The 13,817-nt window shown below is 43.6% G+C and overlaps 1 protein-coding gene across 1 annotated transcript in view; it reads right to left on the bottom strand.

Annotated features, from left to right (window-relative positions):
• The window catches only part of ASB9 (ankyrin repeat and SOCS box containing 9), a 29,207-nt gene extending 17,677 nt beyond the window's left edge, over nt 1–11,530 (bottom strand). The window contains exons 1-3 of the mRNA XM_019956482.2: nt 11,050–11,530; nt 10,731–10,926; nt 2,400–2,479 (exon numbers count right to left, since the gene is read on the bottom strand). Coding sequence (XP_019812041.2) covers nt 2,400–2,479; nt 10,731–10,806 — 156 coding nt within the window. The 5' untranslated portion in view covers nt 10,807–10,926; nt 11,050–11,530. The remainder of the gene's footprint in view (nt 1–2,399; nt 2,480–10,730; nt 10,927–11,049) is intronic.
• Between the last annotated feature and the right edge of the window lie 2,287 nt (nt 11,531–13,817).

Here is a 13,817-nt window from a genome sequence, read left to right as displayed (position 1 = left end):
TGTAGATTGTAGTAAGAAAATAGGTACTCTTCAATTTGTGAAGAGTAACTAGAGCAGGTACATAATGTCACCTCAGTTAATTCTCTCAAATTCATATATAAGGTAACATAAAAGACTGAATTTTGGGTCTCAATTCTTCACCCTCCTGTAACAGTGTAATATAGTTGCACCCTTGTCATGACCTCATAATTGACAAAATTACTTCCTTGATCCTTGACTTTGGACTTGGCCATCTGACTTGCTCTGACCAATGGGATGTTAGCAGATCTAACATAAGCAGATTAGAAGTTTTCTTTCATGGCTGGGCTTGCCCTGCTATGCTACAGCCTTCTGCCACAGGGAGAAAATTCCTCAGGTAGCCACTGGTCAAACAAGGATGGGAGATGAGTACAGGAGAGCTGTACCCAACCCACAGCTTGAAGCCAAGAACAGTGCAGATCAGCTGATCCAAAATTTTATTGGCAAGAAATGTTTATTGTATTTTGCTACTGTGTTTGGGCTTTTTTCTTACACAGCAAGACCTGACTAATACTGGAGGTATTAGTCTGGAGGAAGGTATTGGAATGCTCAGGAGCTTCACAGGTGGCGTAGTGGTAAAGAATCCACATGCCAATGCAGGAGATGCAAGACACATGGCTTTGATCCCTGGGTCAGGAAGATCCCCTGGAGAAGGAAATAGCAATGCACTCCAGTATTCTTGCCTGGAAACTTCCATGGACAGGGGACAGTCCATGGGGTCACAAGTTGGACACAACTGAGAGACTCAGTGCACACACACACACACACACACACACAGAGGAACTTATTTTTTGAAGGTAGAAACTAGGGTTCCAAGAAAATAACTTGCTTAAATAATGCAAAAGTGCTTAGATAAAGACATGATTCCAGCAGATGTTCAGTAAACATATAAATACTGAATATAAATGAATATCAGTCCAATTTAGTAAGTTATATATAAAAGCGGCAATGATCATTTTTTACCCTATCAAATTAAGGCAAATGTTTCAGTTTATCTGAGAAGTAGCTTAACTTTATTTAGCTAGAGTTATGTGCTACTATCTATATTTCTAAGAGGCTGCTGCTACCAAAAACAGCTTAAGATAGTGACTTAGAGTAGTCTGAAATTTATCTTTACAAATTGTCTTCTTATAGGAGGATTTCTTAGTCTAGATAGGTCTGTGAAATTGGAATTTTTCAAAGCACATTTATTAATATTTCCAGAATTAACACCTGAAATTTATCATGTCCTTCAATTGTGAATCTAGACCACAAACCACAGTAGTAATAGGACATCACTGAGAGGAATCACAGATATTTTTAATTGCATTGATTATTGCAGATATCTAAAGTAGCTCAAAATACATTTATCCTACTTAGAAAGTATGGCAATAATTAGAATTGCCACTAAATCTTCTTACTGAATGTGTTAATAAAGAAGTTCATATACTACGTTGCACGTTTGTTTAATAGGGTTCCCCTATATTGTGTTTTATGCATTTAAGACATTAGTCTGAGAAGGGGTCCTTAGATTTTGCCAGACTATCAAAGGGGTCCATGAAAGGGCCAAGAGCTCCTAACTTAAAAGGTCTACATTGTCTCTTCAGAGGACAAACATTATGAACAAAAATTTTATTGGAATTTTGAATGGTGATTGAAACTACTTTCTTAAAAGCACCTTTGCTTAAGTTCCCAATAATTTCAAACCACCAAAATTCCAATTAATGTGTACTTTAAAGTATCCCATCGAAGGAGCAGAGAAACTAATATCAAACTGGCAGAGCCATTTCCACTGGAGATTCAACAGAACTGAACATTTCTTTGATATTTTAAGATGACATATTTTAAAAGACATTTTCAAGCATTTATTTTATGTAAAGGGTCTTCAGCCTCAGCACTACTGGGGGCTGGATAACTGTTTAATGTGGAGAGTCATCCTGTACAGTGTCAGATGTTTAATTACTTCCTTGGTCTCCAGCTACTAGAGGCCAACATCACCACTACCCCAACCCCATTCCCACTCCTGCTCCCAGCTATGACAACCAAAAATGTCTCCAGCCAATGTCAAATGTCTCCATTTGGGGCAAAACTGCCCCAGTTGAAAACCACTGCTTTACGTGATAATTTTCCAGGATACAGTCTATGGAATAAAGTGACAGCAACTTGAATGCACTGATTTGCCCACTATTCATTCAATAGATACTACAGAATCTACTTTGTGCATAAAATTGTACTAAACTCTAGGATTATGCCAGCCTCCAAATAAAGGAGGACAGCATTCATCTCATTCTGCTAAACAGGAAATTTACATCCTAAGATCAGACTATGACTTCTTTTCCTCAGTGTGGTGAGCAGTAAAACTTGCCTAATATTCATCATTTTTCCCCCAAAAAATTACCTACCTGGTTGATGAGGCTCCTCAAAGACAGCAGACGTCCATGAATGGCTGCTTCATGCACAGGAGACCAATCAGATACAAAGTCTGTATGGAAAGGGAGGAAGAGGTTAGTTACATCCTGCTATTGCACTTTAGACCCAGAGGCTCATCCTTGCCCATCAATAAGAGCCTAACTGGTCTTACTGGAGGGAAACATTGGAGTCAAGCAACCAACCCCTTTCATCAGGACTTTAGCATTTCTCCCCTCTATGGATGTTTCTTGAACACAGCTTATTTGAAATGTCTAGCTAGCTAAAGAAATAACTATACTCTGCTTTCAAACTAAAGACAAAGAGGTGGACTGGGATGACAGATTACTGTACTTCGATTTACACACTGGTTTCAAAGGCAAATGATCCATTTAGTTAAATGAGAGCTTCACTAATTAGCAGTATTAGTGCATTAAACTGTTTGCCAGCCTAGTTTCCTGCATGAAATACAAACTCTGGCACCTCAGCAAACAGTGTCATATACTAATAGTAGTAATCATGTCATTACATACGCCATTAGGCTTGGAATCAAATCTAAACAAAACCCTATCTATTTGTAGATTACCTCCTGTCCCAATATCAAGCACAAACCAGACTTCAGTCTGACCTTGCAAGAGGGATGTGATTTCCCCACAAAGGTAGTGTGCCAGTGTGCTTAAGAGAAATCTGTGAATTCAGACCCACTTGACTTCTTCTGAGCTGAACCGAGGTCTCTGGAGCAGAACCTAGCTTCAGTTCCCTTCTCTGTAAAGTCAGGACAGCGATATACTTAACCTATAGCTCAACTTCTACTAGCTACTATTATTACCCCGCCCTAACACTAATTAGAGGGTATTGATTATACCCCACAGTCACTGCTATTTAAAATAGCAGGGACCTCCCTGGTGGTCCAGTGGTTATGACTTCGCTTTCCCATGAATGGGGTACAGGTTCGGTCCCTGGTCGAGGAGCTAACATCCCACATGCCTCGTGGCCAAAAAACCAAAACATGAAAAACAGAAGCAATATTGTAAACAAATTCAATAAAGACTTTAAAGATGGTCCACATCAGGAAAAAAATCTTTTAAAAAATTAGCAAATGTATTCTCTAACCATATGCAAAGAATACACTTTCTTAGGAAAGAAGTCTGTAAAATGCACCTCAACACATTAAATGTTTCGCCCTCTTTCTCGTTGACTGGATGTGCCCTGAATTTGGCATAGACCTGAATTTTTCTCATCTCCAGCTGCATCTAGTTTCTAGAACAAAGGCAGGAAGTCAGAACATGAGGCGGCTAGTCTGCGCTTGCCACAGCTCAGGCTCTGCCTGATGGAGTAAATACACTACACACCAACGAGGCAGGATGGTCTGACACCAGTCACACTTTGTGAATGAACTGGTATCTCCTAGAAGTCCGAAGACCTGGAGAAGCAAGGCAGTTACCAAAGCCTGGCCAACGCCAGCCCATCAAGGAGGAGGCTACAACACTTTGGACTTAACATGTGTTGCTGATATGGGCCTGCCACCTGGAGCTATCAGTGTCCCGGAAAATCTGTCCCAGTGAGCACATTACCATTCTTCCGGATGGATTGACCAGGCTCTTAATAGAGAAGAGCAAGCTGAATGAACCTGCCTCCACACCGTCCATCCAAGGCTTCCCTTCTGGGCTCATCATCATGCCCAAGGTACTTTCAGGGAACTGACTTTTCCTAACTTCTGAAAACCACCATTCTCTGAGGGTCCTAATGCTCTCAGGAGAAACACTACTGCTTCCAGGGCTTGGCATCTACAGCGCAGACATCAGATACGGAAAGACTGATCCCCAAATTAGAATTAAAAGGATAACTCATTCTACCCTGTTGGTTCAAAGGCAAAATACCATCCATACAAACTGTTGAGTGAGAAGAGCCACAAGCTGAGAAAGATCTCAAAAATCAGTTGGATCACCATGTTTGTGAGGATTAAGCCATTTTTTTCCTCCCAAGTTCTCAGCTGCTAAGAAATATCACTGCCACACTCCTCAACCTTTCTTATTTTAATTTAAATTTATTTATTTTAATTGGAGGTTAGTTACAGTATTGGTTTTGCCATACATCAACATGAATCTGCCACGGGTATACACGTGTTCCCCATCCTGAAACCCCCTCCCACCTCCCTCCCCATACCATCCCTCTGGGTCATCCCAGTGCACCAGCCCCAAGCATCCTGTATCCTGCATCGAACCTGGACTGGCGATTCGTTTCTTATATGATATTATACATGTTTCAATGCCATTCTCCCAAATCATCCCACCCTCTCCCTCTCCCACAGAGTCCAAAAGACTGTTCTATACATCTGTGTCTCTTTTGCTGTCTCAATCACAGCAGGATCCTCTATGACCCACCTCCCAGAATATTGGAAATAAAAGCAAAAATAAACAAATGGGACCTAATCAACCTTTCTTAAAATCACCTCAGATAATCAGAGTTGACAGCCAGACAGGTAATTTGGGTCCTAAACTGTAACTCTGTTTAGATTTCATAAAAGTGATGCAATTATCTTATCAAGAGTAGACCAAAATGGGCTTTACTTGTTTGCATTCATCACGGAAGCATGACTCCTTTTACTTAGGGTAAATAAAGAATTATGTACTTGAAGAAGCACACAAAAAAAGAAAAAGAAAAAAGTACATAAAAAAAGACTACCTGAGGTTTTGTACCCATGCATTAGGACATAGTATTATTGGGTTGGCCATAAAATTTGTTCTGGTTTTTCCATACATCACAAAAAAACCAAATGAACTTTCTGGCCAACCCAATATTTACAAAGTGGAGACTATCTGTGTCTTCAAGAAGCACAGGGTATTGTCCAGCTTTAATGTTTATCACTCACCTATACCCCTTTCAAATATACAATTCAGTGGTTTTCAGTAGATTTCAGAGTTGTACATCTATCATCACAATCAATTTTAGAACATTTCCAATATCCCAAAAAGAAACCCCTTGCCCATCAGCAATCACTTCTCTCATCTCCACTTCCCGCAACCACTGATCTACTTTCTGTCTCTATGGATTTGGTTTTTGGGGGACTTTTCACACAAATGGAATCATACAATCTGTGGCCCTTTGTGACGGGCTTCTTTCACCAAGTATGTTTCAAGGTCCATCCACACTGGAGTATGTATCAGCACTCCATCCTTTTTTATGGCCAAATAACGTTTGTATAGATAGATAGGCCAAAAAGCTCATAGACATTTGTGTTGTTTCCACTTCTTGGTTGTTATTAATAATTCTGCTCTAAACACGCATGTACCAATTTCTGAGTGGATATATGTTTTCAATTCTCTTGGGTAGACACCCAGGAATGGAATTGCTGTATAATGCGGTAACCCAGTGTTTCGAGAAACTGGCAGACTACTTTCCACAGCAGCTGCACCACGCTATACTACCAGCAGCAGTATCTGAGATTCCCTTCCTAAGTTAAAGTCCTTTCAGACTAGGATTAGGTGAATCTACCAGAGCATGCCAGTACTCCAGGCCGGAAGAAAACCTTAGGTTCTTGTATAGCCAAAGGTCATCTCAAACATATACAAAGACGTGAGCCTCAGCTGGTCTCTCAACACTTGATTATCTACAGGGTTAAAACTGTGAAAGGTTGACATTTTTCTAGCATTTAGAGCATGGACTTTATGCATAGTTCATTTAGCAAATGCTATAATTTGAAACACAGATTGGTCTAACACTCTCTTTAGCTCTTGAAAACACTGATGAGATATCTAGGAGATGTTTCCAGAGCCCACATCACAAGCAGGCAATGAGCTACAAGCTCAACACATGAGCAATTAAACCCCAAAGCAGCTTTGCCCGCCTTCCTGCTGACAACTGGAAAAGAGTACAATAAGCAGGAAAGGGGACTATTCCTGCCAGAACATGGATGCTGCTCACGGGAGGTGGCTATGGATGGAGGGAAAGCTCAAAGTCACATTCCCTTTTCCACTGATCCCTGGAAACTCAAGGGCTGTTATATCTATACAACACATCATTCAAGTGCTCGGTATATGTTAAGAATTTTTCCCCAGTACTTTATCAGCTAAGAACTGTTGGTTTTACTGCCAAGAAATAGATGCCAAACGGGGGTCGATGGCAATGCCACAGACTCACTAGTGTAGCTCGTGGTTGACATGAGGCAAGGCACTCTCCTCAGGAAACAATGCCACAAGTCCTCCAATTAGTGCTATTCAACTTACCTTTCTTTGAAATTGAGTCTCCATCAAACCCTGCAGCACATTAGGGAAGCTGCCATTTCATTTTATTGCCATTTCTAGAATGATTTTTTAAAATTTCCATTATTCAGAAGAGATTGAAAATGTACTAATTAGTACATTCTGAAAAGAGCTATTATTCACGAAGCTCTGAAAGCCTACAGTGAATGCTGGGGGTAGTATCACTGTTCCTCCTGGGAAACATTTTGCAAGGGCAAGGCGGGGAAGAAAGGCTGCATTGCTCGGAGACAGTGGGAGCACACGCCTTCAGTCTTCAGGTGGTGATGGGGTAGGTTCAGTGGTGAGCACACTGGGGAGGATCTGGGTGTTGGGTTTACAGTGACTGTGGCCCTTGGTTAGATGGCAGGACAAATCACAACAGGACAAATAAACAGAGGCTCACAGTCGCAAAGAGACAAATACAAAGGCCCAGCAAGGCCAACTCTTGGGCACATCAGTCCTGTCTACTGCAATTCTTTCTCCCAGTTCCATCACCCTGCCTCTCCTGTCTGCGTCTCTCTCTCCGGTGGCCTCCTCCATAGAGACCTCACCCCCTCAACCCATCCTGTCTGATCAGGCAGGTTTCAAAAAACTGCCCCTGTTGAGGTGGCCCAACAGCCAAAAATCCACCCTAAGAGAATGAGTCCTTCCTCGCCTCTTCTAGCTCTGGTGTTGGGTGTCCGTCTTTGCAGTTTCTTGGCTCATCACATGTATCTTTAGAACCTCCGCCTCTGCCGTCACAAGGCTTCATCCCTTTCTGCCTCCTCTGCTCTTCTTCCATGGACCAGTCATGGGGTGCGGGGCCCTCCTACTCCACTGTGACCCGGCCTTAACTGATTACACCTGTGATGACAATGTTTCTAATCAGGTCACGGCAGGAGGTTCAGGGGGTTAGGACTTTATGTTCTGGGGGGTTAGGACTTTATGTTCTGGGGATGGACACAATGTGATCAATAACGAGGTATTTCAGGGGAAAAGAAAGACATTCTACTCCCACTTCTGGGGCAGAAGGGTCAAGAATTCCATCTCTATAAATACTTTGTTGCCATCTGCATGTTCTTTCCTCCCTTCCTCCAGAGGCAGCTGCCAAGAAAAGCCTGCCAGTGCAGGTGGGAGCAGCCAAGCTCCCCAAGGCCAACCACACCTCACTGACCTCTGCCCTGACCCAGTGCCAGGGGATTCGCTTCACCTGAGTTGAGTTTCTCATCAAGGCCTGGAAACAACATTCTGAGTGTTTCACATTCCACACTTCACCAAGGTCAAGTCTTCTGAAGCATAAATAAATGCAATCCAGCTATCAGTGAAATTCTGCCCAAGGGGCAGGGCTGATGCACAGTAGGGAGAGAGAGCCTCCATTTGAGTAAGGGCTGGGAGAAAGTCTGGGAGGGCTTTGTGAGGGCAGAGGCTTCAAAGGTGCAGTAGTCTGTGGGTCAGATGTAGAGAAGGAGGACTTGGGCAAGCAGAAGGGTCCTGGCACCCACCCTTGTGACTTCCCCTTCTTGGAAAACTTCTCTTCCTTTAGTCCCTGTGAAATGACAGCATCTGAGTCTCTTCCTGCCTATCTATCCAATTTACTGGTTCTCCATCCTCAAATGGAAGTCTGTCCCAGGGCTCCATCCTTGGCTCTCAGTCATCAGACAATGTATCCTCCAGGATTTCAGCCCAGCCCCTCTGCAGAACAGCCTGAGGCCTGATTCCCAACCTGAATTCACTGCCCAGCCTCTGTCCCGCACCTTCATACTGAGCCCTGGGCACAGCCATTGGCACATTCACGCCTTCTCCTCCCTATCTCACTCTGATCCCCAAGCCGGCTCCCCTTCGTGACTTCTCTCTCAGCTAGCCCTCTGAGCTGACATTACCCTAGGCTTTGAAAACGCTGCAGTTCTGGCCGCCTTCTCTCCTTTGTGCTGTGCTTAGTCACTCCCTCATGTCCTACCCTTTGCAAGCTCATGGACTGTAGCCCTCCAGGTTCCTCTGTCCATGGGATTCTCCAGGCCAGAATACTGGAACTGGTTGCCATGCCCTCCTCCACAGGATCTTCCCAATCTGGGAATCAAACCCAGGTCTCCCGCATTGCAGGCGGATTCTTTACCATGTGAGCCACTAGGAAAGCCCAAAAATATTAGAGTAGGTAGCCTATCCCTTCTCCAGGGGATTCTTTCCAGGAATCAAACTGGGGTCTCCTGCATGGCAGGTGGATTCTTTACCAGCTGAGCTAATCAAGCAACAGAGCTTGATTTCTCTTTCCTCTGAAAATACAAGCCATATTTTCCCTTTCCCTGTCATTTCTGAAGCTTGATCCAGATACCAGCTTCATGCAGTGATTCTCAAGGTATTGTCCCTAAACAGCACCATCAGCATTACCCGGGAGCTTGTTATAAATGCAGACTTCCAGGCCCCTCCCCAGACCTAGTATCTGAGGTGGTGGAGCCCAGCCATCAGCATTTTAACAATCCATCCAGGTGATACTGATGTATACGAGTTTGAGAAGCAGTGGATTACTATAATAATTTCTCGTAAATTCTCCACAATCTATCCTGACTATGGCTACCACATTCATTTACTTACAGTCTTTATCATGGCCAAGCTTCCACTCCAGAACCATCAATGGCTCCCAGTTCCCTGCCTCCTGAAGGCTAAACTCCTCCACCTAGCTTCTGAAGCTTCATTTTCAGATTTCGTCTCTCCAGTGTTCTCACTAGACTCCTTAAGACACTGCAGTCCAGCTATGACAGTGCCTGCCCACTCATACCCACCCAGCCAGGCCCAACCAGGGTTGGATTAGGACCTTTGTTTATTTATATTTTTGGCCACAGCGGCACAGCATGCAGGATCTTAGTTCCCCGACCAGGGATCGAACCTATGCCCCCTGCAGTGGAAGCGTGGAGTCCCAACCACTGAACTGCCGGGGAATTCCTGGATTAGGACCTTTAGAAACCCTGAACAGTGAAAAGTGGCTAGTGCCCCTCTCTCAGGTAGAAATGAAAATAAACTCAGCTGTAAAATCATCATGCAGAAGTCTACCACATTACTGATTTTTCCCCATATTGATTGGTTTGCTGCTTTAAAAATATATTTATCAAATCCATTTTTAAAAGTTATTTATGGTGCTACTCTGCTTTCTACTGCTCCAAGTTCACGCTCAGTATCTCTGATTAATCCATGTCTGCCTTGGCGGATCCAAATCCTACTTGCTGTTGAGGACTCTGCTCCTTTTATGAGCCAAAGTGGATACACGAACGACTAACTTGAGCAGTCCTGTCTGCTCCATGAGCCAGAGGGACATTTTGTATTTGTGTGTGTGTGTGTGTGTGTGTGTGTGTGTTTTCCCCCTTCAGCACCTAAACAGTAGGAGAGTAGCAAGTCCTAGCTGATGTTAGGGTCCCTGCTTTTTGTCCCTTTGACCAGCAAGTGTTGTGGGCAGTCTCCCAGGGTGCTGAATATAATCATATAATCAGCCTCCTCTAATGTCTAGACCCATTTTTCAGAATCCTTTCAGTCAGCAGGTACCTGCTGAGTGCTCACAGGAAATGAGTTTCCCAGAGGTATAGGACTCTATGCATTAACAAAGATACCAGGAGACAGGGGAGAATCATACCTCTAAGACACTGCTCCAAAGGTTAAAAAAAAAGGCTCCTTTTAAAGTGAATCAATCAGGGCTCAATTTCTGAACATCATTTATAAACCCAGCCCCACCCAAATGCCACATACCTAAGACCTTTTAATAAATGTTTTAGCAGTGAAGATGTTCCTTCCTATTTAGAAGTGACTTTCAAACCTCCAATGGAATATCAATGATATATTTGACCCACAAAAAATAATTCTCTGCAGCTGACATTTCTCCTGGGAATAAACTGTGATAAGTGGCTTGACATGGTCCACAGGACCCTGCAGAAAGAGGTGTACACATTCTGGAGCAACCATGTGAAGGGCAGATACCAGTAAGTCATGGACATCTGTCCAGTAACTACCCTGTGGCCACATTTCAGATGAAGCCACTGAAATCACCCCACCCTCATCTCTCTTCTCTCCTAAGCATGTTAACAGACCTCCCCAGCAGGCTGACAACACAGCCCCTAAACTCACCCCCCATCAATGGGTTGGAAAAGAGCCTCATGTCCGGGGGCTTGCTGCCGTTTCTGCCTGGTCGTTCACCATCCATGGTGCTCTCCTGGGCTGGGCAAGCTCCACACTCCACTTCAGCTGTTCAGGAAAGTCCAAATTCCATGCTCCCCCGGGTCCTGGGAAATTCCAGGGCTGTGAGTGGCTGAGCGGCACCCTCCTGGTCAGATGGCAGAGAACAGGACAGGCAGGGTAATCTGAGTACTACCTGTGGTCAAACAGACACGCGCACACGGGGACACACACACACACATACACACACACGCACACACGCACGATCTACCTCACAGGCTGGAGGCTGCCCAAAGCCCACAGCAGCCCCCCAGCCTAAAGTCTGCAAAGTTGCTGATGTCACGTCCTTTCCAAAACTGAGACCAATCAGTGAGGAAGCCTTGAGGTTTATCAGGAAGGAAACTCACAGTCTGTAACTTTGGGAGAGCCCAGGGAACAGGGTGGGGGGTGGAGACCGTTAGCCTTCTGCAACATTGTTTGCCTGCTGGATCCACTTGTTGTTTGGGGGTTTCTTGCTGTTGAGACAAGCCCCAGAACCCAGGAGCTGAGAAAGCTGGTTTTGCTGCAGCCCTGCTGAATTGCTTGCACAGCAACTTACACAGCACGCCCTGACCATCTGCACATGTGGTTTCAATTTTTCTGGGAGTTTCTTATGGGAAAATGTGTCTATATGTTACAAAAATGCACGTTTGGAAAGAACTTCTAGTTTCTACCTTCTGACTGCAGGGGTTGCACTAAATGTCCTGCTCACCCTTCTCCACACATTATATTTTAACTTCTAAATAAATAATTCAGGGTTGCTATTGGGGAAAAAATGGATTGCTGGGCAGCAAGGGGGCCTGGAGGTGAGCTGCTATCTTTCAATGATTAGTTATAAAACGTTTTACTGTGTGAAGTTTTCCCCGTTTGCCTTTACAAAATATCTGGGGTTTTGTCCGTGTCTTTTCAAATACACCCAGCTTCCCCATACCCTTGGGTGCTGCTGGCTCAGGCTGATGGCCACCCCTGGATTCCCACTCCCTCTCCAAGTATAAAGGGACTTTCCTTCCCCATTGGGGAAGGCTCTGAGTTAGTCTCAAGCATAGTCTGCTTGTGCAGCGATCACCGATTATTTTTAATGTCAAAGATACAGCCTTACTGTTTCAGATTCACCAAGCCTCAGTTGACCCATGTGGGAGCCACTGTTTACAGTCTGAGGAATGTCCTGCATATTTTAAAATGCATTTTCCTGCATTCATGGGGATACACATTTATTGCTGTACCTTTTCCACATGATTGTAATTAACACAAACACTTTTTACACTTATTTTGTCTTGGGGATCTTTTCATTTCAGCAGAATAACTCAATGGCTCTGTCCTTTTCTTTATTCACTACAGCAGAGCATTCCTTAAGTATTTCACACCAAAAACATTTCATTATTCCCCTAATGATGGAGGCAGGGTGTTACCATTTTCTTTTACTACTGCAAAAATACTGCACTTCATATATTTCTACATATGGCTTCATGCACGTATTGAAACTGAGTCCCCCTTAAACTGTTCCCTGAGTTTATGATTAACCTCTCTATTCGAAAGTATATTCCCTTTCTTGTCCTGAACCTGTGCCCCTCAAGACAGAGGACTATTAAAGAAAAAGGGGGAATTGGAGCCCAACACAAGCCTCTCTGTCCCTATTGTTTTAAGTACAAGGCTTTTTGCTTTACTCTCTCAGGCCTCCCCAATCTGCATTAGTAAGTAGGAAATGTGAAGACTAGAAACAAAGAATAGCTGTTAGGCTGGGAAATGGTAACAATTTAGACTATAAATCTGCCACATAGCACACTAACTGAACTCTCAGTTCCCTAAAAGATACAAAGTTCTGACACACTTGCATAAGTTGTTTCTAGAGGAAGCAGACCCCCACCAGATGAAAACTGATGACAAGCATGTAGACCTCAGACTGGTCAAAACCCAAAGGTTGGTGATGCTTGAAATGTCATCATGATGCCCACCAATCCAAGAACACAAGCTCACCACACAACCTGCAGCTCCCTCATTCACACTGCCTTTAAAGCCCCTCCCCTAAAGGCCATTGGAGAGTTTGGGTCATTTGAGCATGAGCTGCCCATTGTCCTTGCTTGGTATTCTGTAATAAACACTATACATTCCTTCATCACAATGCAGTGTCAATAGACACAATGAGTGTCAATACCACACTGAGTGGACCCAAATTTGGCTCAGTGACAATATGCAATTATATCCAGAGGCGAGATTCCTAAGAGTGGAAACACTGGGTCCAAGTTGTGCTCATACACATGTGATCTTTTCTACAGAACTAAAGACACACAGGAGTGGGTACAAGTCAAACAAGAATCCCGAATGAGATCAATGGATGGTCTCAATGTTGATTTCCTGGTTGTGATATTTTACTACAGTTTTGCACAAAGTTATCATTGGGGGAAACTGACTGGGCCAATTAATAGTCTACAATTATTAATCAGTTCACTTAAAATTTAAATACTGCCAAATTGCCACTCACCTAGAGCCAGACATCCTGGAATGTGAAGTCAAGTGGGCCTTAGAAAGCATCACTACAAACAAACCTAGTGGAGGTGATGGAATTCCAGTTGAGCTATTTCAAATCCTAAAAGATGATGGTGAGAAAGTGACTCAATATGTCAGCAAATTTGGAAAACTCAGCAGTGGCCACAGGACTGGAAAAGGTCAGTTTTCATTTCAATCCCTAAGAAAGGCAATGCCAAAGAATCTTCAAACTACCGCACAATTGTACTCATCTCACACGCTAGTAAAGTAATGCTCAAAATTCTCCACGCCAGGCTTCAGCAATACGTGAACCATGAACTTCCAGATGTTAGAGCTGGTTTTAGAAAAGACAGATGAACCAGAGATCAAATTGCCAACATCCACTGGATCATGGAAAAAGCAAGAGAATTCCAGAAAAAACATCTATTTCTGCTTTATTGACTATGCCAAAGCCTTTGACTGTGTGGATCCTAACAAACTGTGGACAATTCTGAAAGAGATGGGAATACCAGACCA

Source organism: Bos indicus, chromosome X (genome assembly GCF_029378745.1).
Source record: "Bos indicus isolate NIAB-ARS_2022 breed Sahiwal x Tharparkar chromosome X, NIAB-ARS_B.indTharparkar_mat_pri_1.0, whole genome shotgun sequence".
Taxonomy (NCBI): domain Eukaryota; kingdom Metazoa; phylum Chordata; class Mammalia; order Artiodactyla; family Bovidae; genus Bos; species Bos indicus.
This window is presented reverse-complemented; position numbering and strand designations above follow the sequence as displayed.